At 40.3% G+C, this 20,134-nt stretch overlaps 1 protein-coding gene across 3 annotated transcripts in view; it reads left to right on the forward strand.

Annotated features, from left to right (window-relative positions):
- KIDINS220 (kinase D interacting substrate 220) overlaps positions 1-20,134 on the forward strand; it is a 248,515-nt gene that overhangs the window by 195,045 nt on the left and 33,336 nt on the right. The window contains exons 23-26 of one of the 3 annotated variants that reach the window (XM_073625407.1): positions 2,941-3,119; positions 5,108-5,331; positions 6,899-7,012; positions 9,715-9,771. In XM_073625407.1, the coding sequence (XP_073481508.1) occupies positions 2,941-3,119; positions 5,108-5,331; positions 6,899-7,012; positions 9,715-9,771 (574 nt within the window). The remainder of the gene's footprint in view (positions 1-2,940; positions 3,120-5,107; positions 5,332-6,898; positions 7,013-9,714; positions 9,772-20,134) is intronic. The other 2 variants (XM_073625408.1, XM_073625409.1) reach the window with 2 other exon arrangements.

Here is a 20,134-nt window from a genome sequence, read left to right on the forward strand (position 1 = left end):
CAAATGCATGTCACACTTTTCACATATTTATTTGTAAAAAAATGTAAAAATCATTTATCATTTTCCTTCCACATTCACAATTATGTGCCACTTTGTGTTGGTCTATCTATAGGGGTCAGCAACCTTTTTCCACTTAAGGGCCGTATTCAAGGTATGTGAACAGATGCGGGGGGGGGGGGGGGGTACGGAGGTGGCTGTCTACGGGGGGGGGGGGATACAGAGTTGGTTGTGGATGGGGGGTACAGACGTGGCTGTATACGGGGGGGGTTGAGTACAGAGGTGGCTGTGGACTGTATTCCTATTATTCACTCTGTTTAAAAATGTAATCTGCAAAAGTGTCTATGTTATATAATAAAAATGCAGCTATATGCCTCATTAAGAGCGGTGCTCACGTGATCCGCCGCCTCTTTTCCTCATCTGATTATTGCAGCGGGTGTACCGAGAATGACATCCATCAGGAGAGGAGGAGGGAAGGTGGCGAGTCACCTGAGCCCCGACCGGCGCTCTTAATGAGGTATATAGCTGCATTTTTATTTTATAACACAGACACTTTTGCAGATGACATTTTTAAACAGACAACCACTTGTCCACAGGCCGGGTGCCCGTGAATTAATCACGGGCAGTGATGGACCAGAGATTTAGCGACGGTTGGCTAGGTGCGGGCCACGGGTTGCTGACCCCTAGTCTATCACATAAAATCCATTTACGTTTTTGGTTGTAACATGACAAAATGTGAAAAAATTTTCAAGGTGTGTTAATACTTTTTCAAGGCGCTGTTCAATACCTATCCTGTTTGTGTACTGAACGTAAAAATTTATGTAAACCCTACCTGAATAACATTTCATTTCCTAAAGCACATAAATATTTGATGCATCCTTTGTTGCATCTCAGTGCCAATGATCTCCTGCAATCTCCATGTAGCTACTTCTGACTTCATGCACTTAGTGGCAGCATAGGATTTCTCTGGCAGGTTTCCTGATGGTGATGATAATGGGTCATGCCAGGGTGACAATGCAGGAGTACAGTTGGGAGACAGGGACAGATCATTGTCACCTTATAACAGAAAGTGTTTAAGGACTCTTGTAACAGACTCACCAGGCATTCTTAAAGCAGAGTTAAACTTTCGCAAATTTTTAAGTTAGAAAACTGGTCATCGTGAGCTTTTAGCCACAATGTGCTAGTATTCACCACATATTAGAACATTATGGTAGACTTACCCGGTAAACAATCCCCTCCAACACTGCCCTGTCAGTTTTCCAGTCAGTCACTGGCACTTTCAAACTTCTGACGGTCTTCTTTCCGGGTTCTAATTCTTCAGGCCCCTGGATGGGCCAGGCCAGGATGATGTCATCTGTGCGCATGAGCACAGGAGTCACATTGTTACTGCTCAGAGCCATGCTGTAAATGTACATTGAGCTGCGCATGCACAGCGCAGTGTACACAAATGTTGACTGGCAGGGAAAAGGGGTACTGACACAGGAGACCAATAGGTTCTCTTGTGTCATGAAAATCCTACCTATTCGTGTTTCTTTTAGCCTTAATTTCACTAATAAAAGCTACAGAAATGTAAAAAAAATAAATAAAAATTGTATTAACCTGTATAATAGAATCTTTAGTAATTTGGGTTTACGTGTATTTAAAAAAAAAAAAAAAAAAGTTTGGGCTAAAATTGGTTTTGACTACTAGTGTGTTTTTGTTTTTGCTTTGCTCTATTTTTTTTTCTATTTACCTATGTTTTATAATTATATAAATATACATGAATGTCTACTATGAATCGTTCTGTGCTGCAGAATTGCAACTACATCTGCTACGTCCTAGAATTGATTTTTTTTTTCTTTTTTTTTTCACTCATTTTGAAGTTTCTTGTTAATAGGCTGTTTTTTTCCAAACTATATTAAGTGACCCTGGTGCAATAACAATGTGAATTGGGTAGAATCAGCACAAGTGGACTGCTTGCTTTGCACATTTTTTTTTTTTTTTTTTAGCAATATATTTTTGCTCCCTTTGGTAGATCTGTTATTGCTTGGTAGTTAAAGTTGAATTTACTGGTTGAGTCATAAACAGTACAGTTTATTGCTCATAAACTCAAGAAGTATTCTGTTTTTCATTTCTACCGTTTCTGGTTTTACACGTTGATATTGCAGATTTTGTAAACTGTTCCATTATTTTCAATCTGTACACTATAAACAATATTCGTGCTGACTCTATTAAAATAATGAATAAAAATATATAATAACCTTTTGGTTGACTTCAAAGAACTAAGTATTAAAGAATCTCTCTAGCCCTGTAAATGCTTTGTCACATTTTTGATGACATATTCACCTTCTTGTTCAAGATATGAAAGTGTTTTCTGAGTTCTGTTCTACACCACTCTTGCAAGGAGGGGTTAAACTGTCTTTCCTTTTCCTTGCCCTTGCTTGAGTAGCTGAAGGATCATCTTTATATAAGCTCATAATCACTCCAGTATCTGTTCCTCAGTATACTTCTAAGTTTGTTGGAACCTACTTTATTTCCCATTGATGACTATAGGTTTAGTCTCAATTTTGGTTGCTCTGTCTGATGTTGTCGTCCAGGCTTTGTAATGTTTGTGTGGAGAAAATATGCCTTCCACTGGCATTCTCTTGACATTGATGATACCTCATTCTTGTCTTCTAATAACCTTGGTCTACATAATTGTACTTGGGTACTCGCTAGAAGTCATTGTTGGCCTTCATTTTTTTGCTTCACATGCTGTTCAGAACTAGCTGACGAGACCCGGTAAGCTTGAGCAATACTCCACCATGTTTTCCATCAGCAGTGGCCATGGTGTGCTTTATACACTCTGTAGGTGAGGCCTTCACTTGCAGGCCTACAATGTAAATTAAAGTCACATCTTCTTATGGAGAGTTTTATCTTCATACCAGTTATAATATACCTTACGTTTTTCTTTTTCTCTTTTAGAATTTCTAAAAATATACCGACGACAAAAGATGTGGAACCACTTCTGGAGATCGATGCTGACATAAGAAATTTTGAAGTCTTCCTTTCATCTAGGACTCCTGTTCTCGTCTCACGAGATGTCAAGACCTTTTTGCCATGTACAGTAAATTTGGATCCAAAACTCAGGGAGATTATTGCAGGTAAGTGTCAACTCAATGACCGGAAAAAATTCAGTTCAGCCGAACTGTGTGTTCTGTGAAACTGATCTCTGGGTTTTTGCGTTTAATTACAAAAGCACATGACTCATGACATCCAACCTGCCGTAAACTGCTATTATCAATTGTGTTAGAAGCTGCATACTTGTTGCTGAGCATAATACTGTAATGTGTTTGTAGCTTGATCCTTTATAATATTGCAAAGTCGGGGGGGGGGGTCTGCATAAAGCCAAACTCTAGGATTGATCTTTCCTCTTACTGACAGCTTCCAACTTATTTCCCTAATAAAACCACTGCATTGATTTAGTGATTGGACACTTATTTTGCAAGAAGTAAGTGAAGTAAATCATTATTGCGTTGTCATGGTGCACTTTCATTTCATATCCTCCAGTGCTGGTGGAAGGGTTCTGTGCCCTGGTGCAGATCATGTCTAACTTCTTCCCCACACAGGGGATACTAAATTTCCCATAAGCACATGGGAAGGCATTGACTTAGTGGGCGTGTTGGTGGGCATTCCTTGGGCAGTTCCCAAACTTAAACGAAAGATGAGGGAGATCTGGCACCAAAGGAAAGGAGTATATATAACTGGGGAGAAGCGTGGACAGACAGGCGATGTACACAATGTATCCAACACTGCCATGCTTGCATAACCAGCTGTAGCTCTAGAACTACAGAGAGTATTCAATATTTACTAAGGGAAAAAAGAGTTATGCTTTAAGTTGAGAGGCGAATTCTGCCTTGGTCCTTAAAGTGTAAAGCTTCATTTTTTTTTTTACATTAAAATAATAAACATGTCATACCTGCTCTGTTCAATGGTTTTTCACAGAGCAGCCCCGATCTTTATTTTCTGGGGTCCCTTGTTGGCCCTTTGGGCTCCACATCCTTCCTCCTCCTCTGAGTGCCCCCATAGCAAGCCGCTTATGCGCGATCACTCCCGAACTCCACTCTGTGGGTCCATAAGAGCCTTAATGCACATCGCCACATCAAGATCGGTCTCAGCTATGTATTTAGGGGGGCTGCGGGGGGGGGTGGGAGCTGCATGCCGAAGGTTTTTTACCTTACTGCATTGAATTCAGTAGAGTAAAAACCCTTCTGCCTTTACAACCACATTAAGGACAGGAAACATGGTGTTAGGCCTGGTAAAGTACCCACGTTTTTAAAGGTCATCTCCAAATGTACCCCCAAACCTCCCTCTCCCTCTATAGAGCATGCCCCCAGCATTGCTTTTTTCTTTTACCTTGTTGTAGCACAAAACTGCTTTTATTACTCTGTGATGTCATCAGGCTTGTAAAAATATTGGTGGGACATATATTGGGACGAGGGATCAGCAGCGTGCCCTAGGTAAATACAAACTGACATAGGCATGCTCCACAGAACTACATCTTCCAAGAGACCTTTCTCTTCACACACTGTGTGGTTGGATCTTGGGTGCCAAGGCAACATGATTGTTTTGCTGAAAAAAAATTCAAGTGGAACTAAACCCTTCTATCTTTTTCAGTCAAGAAAGCTGCTATCTTGGCCTCTGATCTTCATCTGTCATGATGTTGCACATGTGATCATTTATGATACCAGCCATTGGATGGTTTGACAGTTTGGTTGAGAGCACAACCAATGTGACGGTTACGTTCCCGGCACTTGCCAGGAATGTAACTGTTTTTAGAAACTTAAATTGATGGGATTATTTCCGCTTTAAAGTTATGCATTTAGAGAGGGGCAGGATGATGGAGTTCTGTGGTCCAGCAGAAAAAATTTACACAGAAAGTACTAACTGGAATTTACACAGGAAGAGCTTACAGAGTTCTATTACTTGTACTTTGTTTAAAATTGCACTTCTCTTTTAACGTGTTTTGCACTTTGACAGCCTAAGGTTGTTTGTTAGACATTTTGATGGGTAATATAATTCATTATTTCTCTGCCATAGTCTGTGCCCAGCTTGCACTGTACTAAGTCAATGTGTGATCCTCCTGTTTCAGATGTGCGGGCAGCCAGAGATCAGATGAACATTGGAGGTTTCCCCTACCCTTCATTACCCTTGCAGGATGCTCCACCCAGGGCAGCCTCTGTTTTCAGCCAGCCACCCTCTGTCTGCTCCTCCTCTTCATTTAACGGTCCCTTCCCTGGTGGCGTTGTTTCCCCACAGCCCCCCAGCAGCTACTATAGTGGTATGACTGGTCCACAGCATCCCTTTTATAATAGGGTAAGTGTGTTCTTCACTGTACTTTTTCTTGTCAGAAGATTGATCTATATGAAAATTGGAGCACACCATTACATCATTAAAGCGGGGTTCCACCCAAATTTTGAACAATATCTGTTCTGTATGCTCTTCCTTGCCTAGATACTGACATGCCGTTTAAAAAAATTTAAATCGCCGTAATTACCTTTTATTTTTCTATTCTTCTTTGCACTTCCTGGTTCTCCTCCCGTGGGAGTAGGCGTGTTTCTAGCCTCTCCCAGACTCCTGGGATCTAGTCTCAGGCTTCCCAGGATGCCACTGAGCATGTGTGGGAATGAGCAGTGAATGCTGGGAGCACAGCATTCACCGCATCCAGGAAATAAATGCTTGTGGGCTTCAAATGCCCACAATGAAGATGGAAACCGCCTGCAGTGAATAATATAAGTTATTCTTTCCGACGACATCTGACACAGGCGGACATATTGCACACAATATGTGAGTATGTAATGCTGAGAAGAAAAGTTTGTGAATGAACGCAAAAAAAAAAACGATAGATAGGTGGACCCCCGCTTTAAGGTGCTACTTCTATTAATAAATTTGATCATAGTATTCTTTATTGTTTTATGCCCCTTGCCACATTGTATTGAACACCCACAGCAATAAAGTGTTTAAATTGAGTAAATGTATTATATCAAGTTTTAGAATTTTTTTTAATGCTTTATATTAGTACAGTCTTTATTTTTTTTTATGTATAAAAGTGGTGTACTGGTATCCAACCAATTATTCACAATGAAAAAATAAGTATTTATTTGCTGAAATCAATGCTTCCACTTATTCAGTTATCCAATTTGAATACATGAAGACCATTCTATACTCTACTGTAAATCTAAGATATGTTATGGCCATAGAGAGACAGTCTATGTAAAAAGTAGAGATTCCTTCATGTTTCCTCAAGGGAGTGTCTGTTTAAAGTAGGAAACCACTTAAAAAATCTTAGTGTAACTAAAGGCAAAACTTTTTTTTTCATTTTTAGATATAGAGGAGAGGGATTAGAACGCTGTTGGGGGGGGAGATTCACCCTCTCCATTTGTCCTGTTTACCATTATCGTAAAAAGTAAAATAAAAGCCCAAATATTAAGTTGACATCAGAGCACTAACAAAGGAGAAATCTTCCAATGGTCCCATTAGTTCTGCTGACCTGGTTACACTCCGGGATTCCCTGACTTCCTGTTTTAGCTATGGGACAGGAATTGAAGGGAAATCCTCCCAATGGGACACAGATGGCAAAAACAGAACTGACAGGGGTTATAAGGGGTAACTCTCCCTTACTCTTTGCAAAATGAAAAAAAAAAAAAGTTTTGCCTTTAGTTAATTTTACACCCCAATGTTGTAATCCAAGACCTGAAATAACACATGTATTTTTTTTTTTTTAAGAAATGTACTTTTTTTTTTTTATAATTCTACATTTTCAGTGATTTCTTTTCTTCACATTAAGCTTCATTTGTTATCATTTTCTTTTATTCCATGCTTTAATTTTTTTTGTCCTTTTTTTGGTTTTTATTCCTGCATGTTTTGTTTTTCTTTTCCATAGCCGTTCTTTGCACCTCATGCTTACCTGCCAAAGTATTACTTTGGCCACCCCCAACATCCCATGTCACGTCCACCTGTAAAACACAGTCTGTCCAGAGATCAAACCAATGGCCTAGTAAGTATGTAGAAGCTTAGGAGGGTCACATGAAACTAACCAGAAGTAGTTACCCATGTCTGGTTGTAACTAACTATTCTTACTGTCTTTGTGCCGAAAGGCTGGGTAGATGTATGTAGATGTGTGTTAGATGCTTTATATTAGCTTATCCCTCTTCTACTGACTGTGCTCTTGTTTATGCATCTAGTGCAGATGCCACCATATATGTTAACCTATTTTTTGCAGACTGGCGGGGAAGCCATATAAAGGAGGAAACATAACTGTTTAGTAGAGCAGGTTACGTTTGTTTTGTAACTGCCACTCACGTTTTCTCCCCTCGTCAGTTTTAAAAATTTTAGTTTTTTGACCTGGGTGAAGCAACAAAGCTTTGTACAAAAAAAGAAGGGAAACCAAAAAGATTCCCAAAGCAATTCTTCAAAAAGGAACCCGCAAAAAATAGCAAAAAATATGTATAAAAAATATTTATTACAAAAATTCACTTAACACTAATCAAAAATAGAACATTCTTCCACCATAGTCATTAAAATTAGACAACGTTGCTTAAAGACTCAGATGGCCACCACACTCAAAGATACACCCCTCGTTGGTGTTACTATATACATAATGAATTACTGGAGATGACTATGTTGGTATAAATAATTATGTTATCAAAGCAATTTGCTTGTATCAGATAAATACCAAACATAGGATGGAGATCCCATCCATGAGTCTATAAAACCAGAGCAGTATACAATGATGGGAGCAATTGGCTCCAGTAACATTGAATGGGAAATCGTAGAAAGTTCATGGATTTTTGACAAAAGAAAAGAAAGTCACTGGAGATGCAACTTGGAAAGTAGACAATAGATAGTTATTCACAATTCCTTCACTGAGCTCATATGTCTAGCGGCTATTCAGGCTATTTAACAACATATGCAGGAGGGTTAGTACATCTCTAGGGGGCAGATGAGTATGTGTGTGTATAGACTGATACAACACTACCTTGCAATAACATCAGTTTTAAAACCCTGGGTGAAGCAACAAAGCTTTTGTACAAGCATTTGTTCCGAACACCCCAAAGCATTCTTTGATATGACTTGGCAGTGATGGCGAACCTTGGCACCCCAGATGTTTTGGAATTACATTTCCCATGATGCTCAGCTACACTTCAGAGTGCATGAGCATCATGGGAAAAGTAGTTCCAAAGCATCTGGGGTGCCAAGGTTGGCCACCACTGGCTTATAGAATTAAAGTGGCACTCCAGCCCCCCCCCCCCCCCCCCATGGAAAAATTTAATGTCCGCAGCTACTCATACTGTAGCTGCAGACTTTTTAAATTAGGACACTTGTCTGTCCTGGAATCCAGCGATGTCAGCACCCCAGCCAATGTTTCCATCGGCTCTCGGGTGCTGCCACCACCATAGCCTGTAAGGGAAGCAGGCAGTAAACCCTTGCTGCTTCACAGCAGATTCCCTACTGCGCATGCGCGAAGCACGCTGCACTTTTAAAAGTGGCAGGGAAGGAGGAGGGAGGGACGAACTTTTGACGTACCTTGCCATAGTGAGGCATGATGGAAGAGGGGACAGGTACCTGTCAAAAACTGGAACCCGCTCCCCCCCCCCCCCTCCTGAAAGGAGCCAAATTGGGTGGAACCCCCCTTTAAAAACAATATATTATGCTTTTTGGTGCTTGCGCTTTTTGCTGTACTGATCTTGTTGAGTGCCCCCAAAACTATGTTGGCATCTGCACACAGGCTCCAGATACAATTTTGCGTTTAGGTTGCTGTATGTATGTTACATAAATGTAACACTAGCATTTTGCTTTCCTCTCTCTATTCCCAACACAGTGTTGTAAGCATAGTGTATTGGGGATTATAAGAGGATGGCAAGCAGGCATTGCAAGTTACTTGACACAGCCTGATTTGCATGTGACATGGGTATAGCGGTCTGTTGGCCACATGATGAGAAGCCTTGGCAAGCACGTTTTGTGTGACATATGCACTTTCAGGCTCGGATCACACTAGTGCAATGTGGGAACCCTGCAAATCTACTGCGGGTTCCCGCATCGCACCTGACTCGCAAGGCAGTTCACACTGCACTATGCCAACTGCTGGGAGTGTCAATAGAAAGTTAATGACGCCCCCAAATCAGTTCGCATATCGCACTGCGAGCTGTCAGTTCAGACATGAATTGGATTGCATGAGTGTGAACACTCATGTGATCCGATTCTGGTGCGGACCAAAAAAGATACTATCTGTATGGCTGGAATCGCATCGCACAGACATTGCATGTGGTTTGCAGTGCGGTGCGAATCTAAAAGTAGATTTTAACTTTTTTTTCAGGTGACTTTAAAAATTGGAGAATTGTAATTTGAATGAAATTTTTACAAAAGATGGTCCAAGAAAATAAATTGCCAGGAAGCTGATTATGGTGTAAAATGTTGGTCCTGTCATATACACAGTAATGCACCATAGTATTCCCTAAATAACCCTGAAAATCCTTTAATGGGTGGCATAGTAGGCTCTGGGTTTTCAATAGTCAATGTGTCTCAATAGTTCAATGTGTCTCTATATGTTGATCTATAGTAAATGTGTAGGTGCTGTTTCTATAACTTGGTCCACCCTAACATTGGGAGCTCTTTGATAAATTCTTTACTTATCTCATCACAGTACTGTGTATTTGCTGGGGAACTTTTTCACACTGTACACATTGTTGTGTTGCTTAGGACATTATTGAAGAAGATGCTGCTGAGAATCTGTCTACTCCCACACACTCCCCTCTGGTAAAACATGCACTTGTGTGGTGCTGTGTGGTGGCATCCCATTTCTTTAGGATCAGTCCCTTTTAACGTACACCTTACTAACCTTGCATCAGCAGCTGGTTGCTATACATCTAGTAGACTAGTCTAAAAACTAATGGTGTGACTCACTGGTGTTTTGTGTGATATTGTTGTTATATATTTTGTTCTCCTTTTTTTGTGTAGAAATGGTTTTCTGGTTTATACTATGGGCATTATGTATAAAAGAACTATGACACAGTTCACCCAACACTAATGTCGCGTACACACGAGTGGAATTTCCGTCTGAAAAATCTTGGCTGGTTTTTCCGACGGAATTCCGCTCAAGCTTGGCTTGCATACACACGGTCACATAAAAGTTCGCTGAACTTTCAACCATCAAGAACGCGGTGACGTACAACACTGCGACGAGCCGCGACAATGAAGTTCAATGCTTCCGAGCATGCGTCGAATTGTTTCCGAGCATGCATAGGAATTTTGCGCGTTGGAATTGGTACAGACGATCGGAACTTTTTCCGACCGAAAAATTGAGAACATGCTCTCAATCTTTTGCTGGCTGGAATTCTGCCAGCAAAAGTCCGATGGAGCATACACAAGGTCGCATTTTCAGACCAAAAGCTCTCATCGGACTTTTGCTGGCGGAATTTCCGCTCGTGTGTACGTGGCATTATTCCATTTTTTGTTGGGCGCCAGTGGGATGATTTCTTTACTGGCTGTCTATATCTAAAATGGATTTTGGAAAAGAGATTTTTAGCTGTGGTTTCCCAAGTCCTCTCGTGTAATTTGTCACTACAGTGGGTTCTTCTGTAGAGCTCTTATTCATTATATATTGTGTAGAATGCAGCAAAATGATTTACCTCCATAGTGAGAGGCTGTAAAGAATTCTTGTTGGGAAAATCATATGTAAAGTGTGATTCTAGACTGGGCTGGGTGCCAACATCTCAATGGTGATAAACTATAAAGAAGGAATATACTGTGGGTGTACAGGCACCACTACTTGATCAAAATATAATTTGTTTATAACAAGGTTACAACATATATAAAAGCACAGCTGATGATGTAATAACATAAATATACTCTCAAAGACATGTACATCATGGTACAAACATACATTCTAACTCAACTGTCCAGGTAATGACCTCAGCATTAAAGCAATATCCACATTGAATATAAATTTCTCAATGCATTTTGAGTTTCTCTTCTTCATGGGCAAAGCTGTATACAGTCAATGAGAGATGTACACTTATCAGCCTCAGGTAGTTTAAAAACACTCCAGCCTGTGGAAATTAGTGGTTAGACAAAACAGTACTTGTAGGGATGCACGCAGGGACCCAAAGACAGATAAGAACACAATGGGGTTGATTTACCAAAACTGGAGAGTGCAAAATCTGGTGCAGATCTCCATAGAAACCAATCAGCTTCCATGAATGTACCAGACATGTCCAGAGAGGTTAACTAGTTAAACTACTGGGATTCCTTTTTGTCTGCATGGATCAGTTTATATAAAAAGTGGCCTTAGGCTTTAAGGTTATACACAAAATAAATTGGGTGGATTTTCCATTTCACTTGTCTTTTAGTATTTATACATTTTAAGATAGTTCACCTTAAGCAGTGATACTATAATCCCCTCTCTATAGAGGTGTCTTTCTATGGATTTTCATATTGGCAAATTCATTTAGGCCTCGCTTTACCCAAAATTGAAACATTGCAATTTTTATTGGGCCACTTAGCAGTGCATCTAGGGATACATGTCCTGCTTATTGGAGTTTAGATATTATGAAATGCTGTGCCACCCCTGTGTGAGATTTAATTTAGATCTGTTTTAGGACCTTGCAGAAAGGCAGTGGTCCATTGCTATTCGTGTCTGAAAGAAATACTGTTCCAACAACCAAATAATGTTTTCTATTTTTCCAGATACTAGAGTTCTTTCAGAAATGTTAGGTCTGCAGATCACTTCGGTGTTTAGTTTTAAAGGTTCTCTGACACACAGGCTCTGTGATCTGATTGGTGGAATAAACTTATGTGAACAAGTTAATTGGGCCTAGGGAATCTTTTCTGCTTAGCCAGTAACCTGTCTTTATTTTCACACAGCTTGACTTAGCTGTTTATTTGGGAGCAAAGAAATGTATGTCAGCCAGCGTATAACAATCATGAAATCTGCTCTGTCCTGCATTCCTGGTCGCCTAGAGCCTGTTTCCACGTTGAAGGGAACATAACAACTTCTCTCTAATGCCAGGATAACCTTCTTACTGCAGTCATTTGAAGCAAAACTGCAGCTGACACTGTGCCCGAACAGCTTACTGCCCTCACTGGGCTTATTCTGTGTTTGGGATTATACTGGCGAAGAAGGAAGTACAAAAATAACTGGAAAATTACATTTAAAAAGCAGGGTGTATGTCCATCCTTGATACCCACTGTGTAAAGCTGCAACTTTTAGTAATGCATGCCACATACATTTGGGTGATATCCAGCAGTTTTGGCTGCTTCTGTTCATCAAAGGGCGAAAACACTTGGGTGTAAATGATGTGTGTCTTTACCTTTGTGTTAATGCCTGAAGTTTTCTGTTGTGTTGCTGTTACTACGATGATTGTTTATTTTTTTAGCTCTGGGCCCAGAAGCGACTGTCACATAAGCAATCCTGTCACTGGTAGCAAGTCTTTAGCAACAAGAGTAATAATGGACCACCACAAGAGTAATGATGGACCACCATTTTACAATGAAGTCACTCCCTCACTAGCCGGACCATTGGAATGTCACTTTCTCTCTAGCGAGTGTTATTCAGCTACATTATAGAACCTAGGCTTATGGGTGGAGGCTTCCTTGAAGCATTCTAGCTGAATTTTCAGCAGAAGTTGAGGTCTGAATCTGGGAAGGATTGCTTCTCTCAGAGGCCAAGAAGAGTTCCTTTCACTACTCCCAGACCTCAGCCTCTGAGGCCAAGTCTTAGTCTGGCTTCCAGTCCCACCTGCAAACGTTGAACTTAAAAAGCCCCCCAGTTTCTCAGATCTGCAGCCTGGCTTGCCTCCCTTTCCAAAGTTGCACCTACTGCAAAGGTTAGTCGATATCCATGCTGCCTGGTAGAGGGCTTCTGGAGCAGTGTGTCATTGCTCACTGTGACAGTATAGTTCCAGGGGTTCTACTCCAACCTGTTCAAATCCCAAACCAAAAGGGGTTGAAAAATTCTACATGGAATCCACAAGCGTCTGTATTAGCCTCTCTTAATCAGGGATCTTTCTGGGCTCTGTGGACATCAAGGAAGCGTACCTGCAGGTGCTCTTCTTTTTTTTTTTTTTTTTTTTTTTTTTTTTTTCCGCACAACGCCTTGCTTTGCTGTGCATCACTGGCACTTCCAGCTTGTGGCATTGCCTGTTTTATGCACCTCAAACATTCACCAAGGTGGCTTGGTGGCAGTTTAGCTTATGTGCTAGCTCTGCTGTGCCGCCAGAGCATCCCCATCGTGGAATGACTTCTGCTTGGGGAAAATTTGGCATGTTCTCTGGCAGACAGCTTGTGCTTTCCAGACATTGCAAAAGTTTCACTGGGTCCCGAACCCTCAGAAGTCAACTAAAACATATTAATTCACTTGGAACATTTGGGTCTTATCCCAGACACAGCTCAGGCCAGAGTTTTTCTTCTCTAGCATAAAGTATATTCTTTCTGCTTCCAGATTTGGACTCTTCAGTCCAGTAGTGGCCTGACTCTGTCTGGGGCTAATGGTAGCCTACTTCAAGACATTAATATTTGTCCAGTTTTATGTTCCTCAATTGATCAGAAAGAAAATGAGATGGTCCCACCGCTCTCTCTGATTATGCTTTTGGTACTGCTTTCCCCAAAATTGAGGCATGCTGAGAGTAGGGATTGATATACTGACATCCTTTTTTTTTTTTTTTTTTTTTCGGCAGTGTACAACTTTTTGGCAGTTGACAATACTGCATGCGCACGCTCAAGGCCGAGCTGCTCTTCCGTCTTTAGGAATTTTAGTGTCATGTTTGAACTTATTCTCTCTGGAGAAGAGACGCTTGAGAGGGGATATGATTTCAATTTACAAATACTGTACTGGTGACCCCACAATAGGGATAAAACTTTTTCGCAGAAGAGAGTTTAATAAGACTCGTGGCCACTCATTACAATTAGAAGAAAAGAGGTTTAACCTTAAACTATGTAGAGGGTTCTTTACTGTAAGAGCGGCAAGGATGTGGAATTCCCTTCCACAGGCGGTGGTCTCAACGGGGAGCATTGATAGCTTCAAGAAACTATTAGATAATCACCTGAATGACCGCAACATACAGGGATATGTAATGTAATACTGACACATAATCACACTCATAGGTTGGACTTGATGGACTTGTGTCTTTTTTCAACCTCACCTACTATGTATGTGCGGCATTACGTCATTGCGTCTGCCTAGTTGGTTTATTCCACTATCGCGGTGGAACGCATGACCGTACTGCGCATGTGCGCACAGACGAGGGGATTTTTTTTCCTTCTATCCCTTGCACCGAGGATCTTTAGTGCGCAGGCGGGGGCCTGATTTGTCATTGCTGACAGCTGCTGCATGTATCACGCTGTCCTATCAGGGGGCAGCCTGATCTAGAATGTTTTGTATATATGTGGGCGTGCTTGCATCATTGGCCACGCCTCTGATGATATCCACATAGGATGAAACATGTCAGGCTGGCCGATGCAAGCACGCTTTTGAACCGCGGATCATCTTTTTCCATTTTCTGTGATGATGATTTACTGGACTCCTGTGAGTAGACTATAATAAATACTTGTGTTTTGTCCTTACGGACTTCACTATTGTCACTTTCTTTCTATTGGGTACTATGCTGTTGACCTGGTGATACATGACAACTGTATCTATTTCTGATGGAGTGTGCCAACTGGATGCACTGATTCAGCCTTTGTTCTACACGCTTATATCGCTTGTTTTTTACATCTCTCTGGTAAGCAGATTGACAAGCACCTGGGTGTGGTGTGCTTTTCTCCTGCACACTGAAGTTTTGGTGGAGGTTTTATCTCAGCTCTGCCCTTCATTGATTTATATGGACTATCTTATTTTATTTAGCGCTGCATTTATGACTTTTTGTACTTATAGTTGACAATACCACCCAACAGTCTCCAAACTCCTGTGTCCCCCAATAGACTTCAAGAAATTGATTTTAAAAGTACAAAAACTATATATATAATATATAAATAAATAAATATATATATATATATATATATATATATATATATATATATATATATATATATATATATATATATATATATATATATATTATTAATTTTTTTTTTTTTTTTTTTTTTTTTTGTAAATCCCCAAGGCCTATTGGAGAGACTGATTAATCACACTCATGGATCGACCTAGGGGCCAAGAACTCTCCTCATGACTGATTGTATTGGTACTGAGCTTTCAAGTACGCAGTCTATGAAACATTGTGTAGCATAGCCTTTATTGAAGATGGTCTATGTCTTTAGGTTTTTATTGTGTAAATCAATTTTCATATTGAATGGGTTTCCATACTGAATGGGTTTTCCACTTTTAATAAAAAAATCTTCAGCTGAAATCGACACTTTTCACTCTGCCAATCAAGCACTGCTCTGATAGCCTGCTTTAGAAGTTACTTTTCTGCTGTCTAGGGAGAGAGTCATCATCATTCCAGTAGTAGAAGGCAATAACACCATCTCTAGATGACATTATGACTTTAAATTTAATATGAACATTTTTATTGAAGAATCTCATTGTTTGCATCATGGGTTGAGCTAAATATTTTATTTATTTTAAAGATGAACATCAATGTAAGGAAATTGTAGTTGTTCTTTTAAATGTTTTATCATCTTTCCACGCAGCAACATAAATCTGCATTAGGTCAATAAAAACAGGTAGCATCTCGGTGAGCTGGGTGCACTAAGGGCTGCTGAGCTTTAACAATGCTCTTTCAGTTATGCTAATATTTATACAAACGTGAAAAACGATTTCTGAAGTACCCCCCTTCTCTTAGCCTACGGGGGAGAAAAAGAAATTCTAAAATAAAATTGGAGCTAGTGAATTGGTAGACTTCCGCTTTCTCTCGCATACAAAACAAAGTAGAGACAGCCTGTTAAATAAAACATTGCTTGTGGGGAGAGATACCAATCTGCATATTTCAAAAGGATGGCACTTGACACAAAATAGTTATACGGCAAATTGTTCATCCCACATTAACGTGCTGTGGACAGGCTGCTGCTTGCATGCTAATGCTCCTGTTGTGCTGAATCAGCAATTTAACCCTGTGTTCTTGGCTCCTCACTGGATAAATGCTTGACAAGGGAACTCTGGCAAGTAGCAGTACAATATACTGCAGATGCCTGTACGTTGCCACGCTGAGGTTTCTTGCTGTTCTTAATCTTTCTAAAATGTACTTGTATTTATTTTAAATTGCCCAATATGTGAACTTCGTTGTCACTTGCACAAAGTGGAGAAAGTAATTTCCCAGTTGTATGGTGCAGGACACAGGATCTTAGCCTTAGACTATGGTTTAAATGTAGCTACCTTCAAGCGATTGGACACTGGTATAAGATAGAGCTGCAGGGACATCCCCTATATAACCCCTCCCACTCCTAGCAAGCCTCAGTTGTTTGCTCGTGTCCTTAGGTAATGGGACCTCTTCTTTCTCAAATCAAGTATTTTTTTATTGATATTTGTTTAAACAACATATATACATAATCCATGTGCCTATTAACTGCAATATATGCAATATATTTTATTAAAGAAGAAGAAAAAAAATATTTTTTATATTCAGTATGTAATAAACTCACTAGACTCATGACCCCTGATGACGTCAGACATCGCTGACGAAACGTGTTGGGTAGTGCATGACACTTCACTTCCACCTGTGTTCCAGAGAGATGGTGGAAAGTGATCAGCGTGTCTGCTCGTTTTTTATGGTCTTTTTACATCTTACTAAACTGTAAGTGATACTTGTTTTTATGGCAAAATAAAATTTAAACTGCACTATGAGGAGCTATTTCTTTTCTCCTTGAGAAACCTTTGTTGGCTGGTACATCCGTCTGGTCCACTTCCCATTGGAGGACACATCTTTTGTTACCCATGCCTTACATGACTACCTGTAATGGGTGTCATGTCTGTCCAGTGAGTAGGATGTTTGCCTAGATATCGGGTGGAAGAAGGCACCATAATTATTGTCACATTTACTAAGAAGAATTCACTTGATTGGAGACATCTGGTGGTGATCCAAGGACTTTACATAATTTATTTTAATATTGGGAGCGCGGTATCAGATAGATATCTATATAGATATATATAGATATATATAGATATATAGATATCTATCTATAGATAGATATCTATATATATCTATATATATATATAGATATGAAACATGAAAAAATGCTGACTATGACCTTAAGAACACCATCCCTACAATCAAGCATTGAGGTGGAAACATTATGCTTTGGGGCTGTTTCTCTGCTAAAAGTACAGACCAGTTTTGCCACAATGAAGGGCCAATGGACAGGTATTGTATAATCTTGGATGAGAATTTTCTTCCCTCAGCCAGAACACTGAAGATAGGTTCAGGATGGGTCTTCCAGCATGACAATGACCCAAAACATACCGCCAAGGCAACAAAGGAGTGGCTCAAGAAAAAGCACATTAAGGTAATGGAGTGGCCTAGCCAGTCTCTAGACCTTAATCCTATAGAAAATGTATGGAGGGCGCTGAAACTTCGAGTTGCCAAGAAACCTTAAGGATTTAGAGAAGATCTGTAAAAGAGTGGACCAAAAATCCTGAGAAGTGTGCAAACCTCATCACCAACTACAAGAAACGTCTTACCTCTGTGCTTGCCAACAAGGGTTTCTCCACCAAGTACTAAGTTATGTTTTGCTTGGGGATCAAGTTCTTATTTTACTCACTGAACTGCAACTCAATTTATAACATTTGTATAATGTGTTTTTTTTTTTTTTCTGGATTTTTGGTTAATATTCTGTCTCTATCATTTAAAATACAACTATGATATGAATGATAGACCCTTCATTTCTTTGTAAGTGGGCAAACTTAAAAAATTTGCAGGGGATAAAATAATTATTTTCCCAATTGTGTATGTATGTGCATATTACATTTTCCTTTTTTTTCTGCTCATGTTATAGACTGTTTTTGGGTCTCACCACGAGCTACTCTTTTGTATTTGTACTATTTCACTTTATAATAGAACTTGTGCACTATTGATCCAGAGTGCGCTGGTTTAAGGGTTTATAAACCATTTTTTTTTTTTTTATCACAGCTGAAAGAGTTTACCTGTCCTTCTAAAGGATTGGGTCAGGATGCGGCGCCTTTGGTCAAAATTTCATCCAAATTGTCATTGCTATCTTTTATTGATGCTGTACACTCCAGTTTAGCTTTAGAGCAGCCAGAGTCTTCACTCCCCAAGGTCTCCCACATGGAGTCCTTACAATTACCCAGTTATATGGTGACTGGCCTCACTTTGGAGAGCTACTCATTACTCTAAAGTGTTTTGTTCAATAGTAACCTTGTTCCGTTGGCTTTAAAAGTTCAGCATGAAATCTGCCACATTGGTTATTGCCTTCATCCTTCTGGAAGATTTTCTGGCTTTAGTAGACTATCCGGGATGCTTACTTGCATACTCCCTTCTTTCTTCCTCATCAACGCTGTTCACGATTTTCTCTAAGTGATCTGAATTACCAATTTGTCAGACTTACCTTTTGGCCTATCCTTTGCTCCCTGGATTTTCATCGAGGTCCCAGTTTTCGCTTTGCTCTATTGCCAGGACATACATGTTGTGAGTTACCTGGACCATCTTCTGCTAAAGAATCGGTCCTCCCCATCCTTATTGGCCAAGGTGCAGTGAACAGTGCAGACTCTACAGGGTTACACTGCTCAAAAGTTAATTGTGTGATCCTCTCGGGCAGAATGATACATTCCAGCCTCCTCCACGATCCACATCTTAGACAAGGAAAATTGGCAGGCAGACTTTCTCTTTCGCCAGGATCTGAGGGGGGCACTCTCCATCTGGATGTATTTCAGACTCTGTCATAGACTGAGGGCTTTCAGATGTGGTGTCCAGGTTAGAGAAATAAAAATGTACTGGTTTCCAGGGACCTTCAGGCCTGCCACTGGATGATCCAGTAACTCAATTGGATCAGTTCTACCTGTTGTATGGTTTTCCGAACTCCAGATTCTCCCCAGCCTGCTACGCAGATGGAGGGAAACCCAGTGATTCTCATCACGCTGAACTGGCCCAGGAGGATGCTGTTTTTGGACCTACTTAGACTCCTGGCAAACTCTGTGCAATAATTTGGATCATCTATACCTTCTGGCCCAAGGACCAAAACTACCATCCTGCTGCTCAGTCGCTGACTTTACCAGCTAGGCTGTTGAGGCACAGATTCTAGGGGCAGGGGTTTATATTTTGTTAGTTTCATGTAGCCGTACACAGAACAGATAGCAGCAGTTAGGGACAGATGTCTGAGCCTGGATGCAGTCAGTTGCGTCCAGACTCGGACATCTGTCCCTAACCACAGCTGAGTGCTCTGTGTGCGGCTGCATGTGAACTCATGGTCAATGTGAGAGATGAGAAGTAATTTCTGCTAGGGGGCAGTACTAGCTTTTGATGCCAAAGGTGTACTTGCTTTTTTGTTGAATAAATGATTGAAAAGGCGTTTTATTTCCTTGTGTTCTTGTTCAGTTATATCACATTTTATCTGTTTGCACTGTTTGAATAAACATCTGAAGTTTGCCTGAAAAAGAAAACAATTACCATGTGGTGTACTTGCACATGAATATATTTTGAAGGCAGCCATATTATAGGCTTTATTTCTCACATGTGTTTGCGTTCAAAGGTATGGGGACACCCATTCTAAATTAACTTTTGGTGTCTCCAGTAAAGCATTATACTACAAACTAAACTGACCTGCACAAAGCTACAACTTCAGCACTATTAAACGACTTTGGTATACATTGGAACATGAATTATGTGGCAGTACTTCTAGTCCAACATTAGTATCTAACCTAACAAATCATCTTTGGTTAAATGGGCACAAATTTCTGCAGCCCAAAATCATGGACTTGTTTCTAAATGAGATGTCCAACAAGGTTATATTGGTGTGATGTCTAGCTATGCACATACATGGCCATATACTGTGATTTCAGAAGTTTTGAGAGCTCTGCTGTTTATAAGTTCTCTGTAGTGGCTGCCATGTTAAGTATGACATAGCTATGATGGCTATGTTATGGACCTGGCCATCCCCAGCCCATGGTTGAGGCAGCAAGCTAAGGAGTTACTTGTGCATAAGGGAAAAGGACATTTATTTTTTAACCCAACTCTCA

The sequence above is a fragment of the Aquarana catesbeiana genome, linkage group LG04, assembly GCF_042186555.1.
Source record: "Aquarana catesbeiana isolate 2022-GZ linkage group LG04, ASM4218655v1, whole genome shotgun sequence".
NCBI lineage: Eukaryota > Metazoa > Chordata > Amphibia > Anura > Ranidae > Aquarana > Aquarana catesbeiana.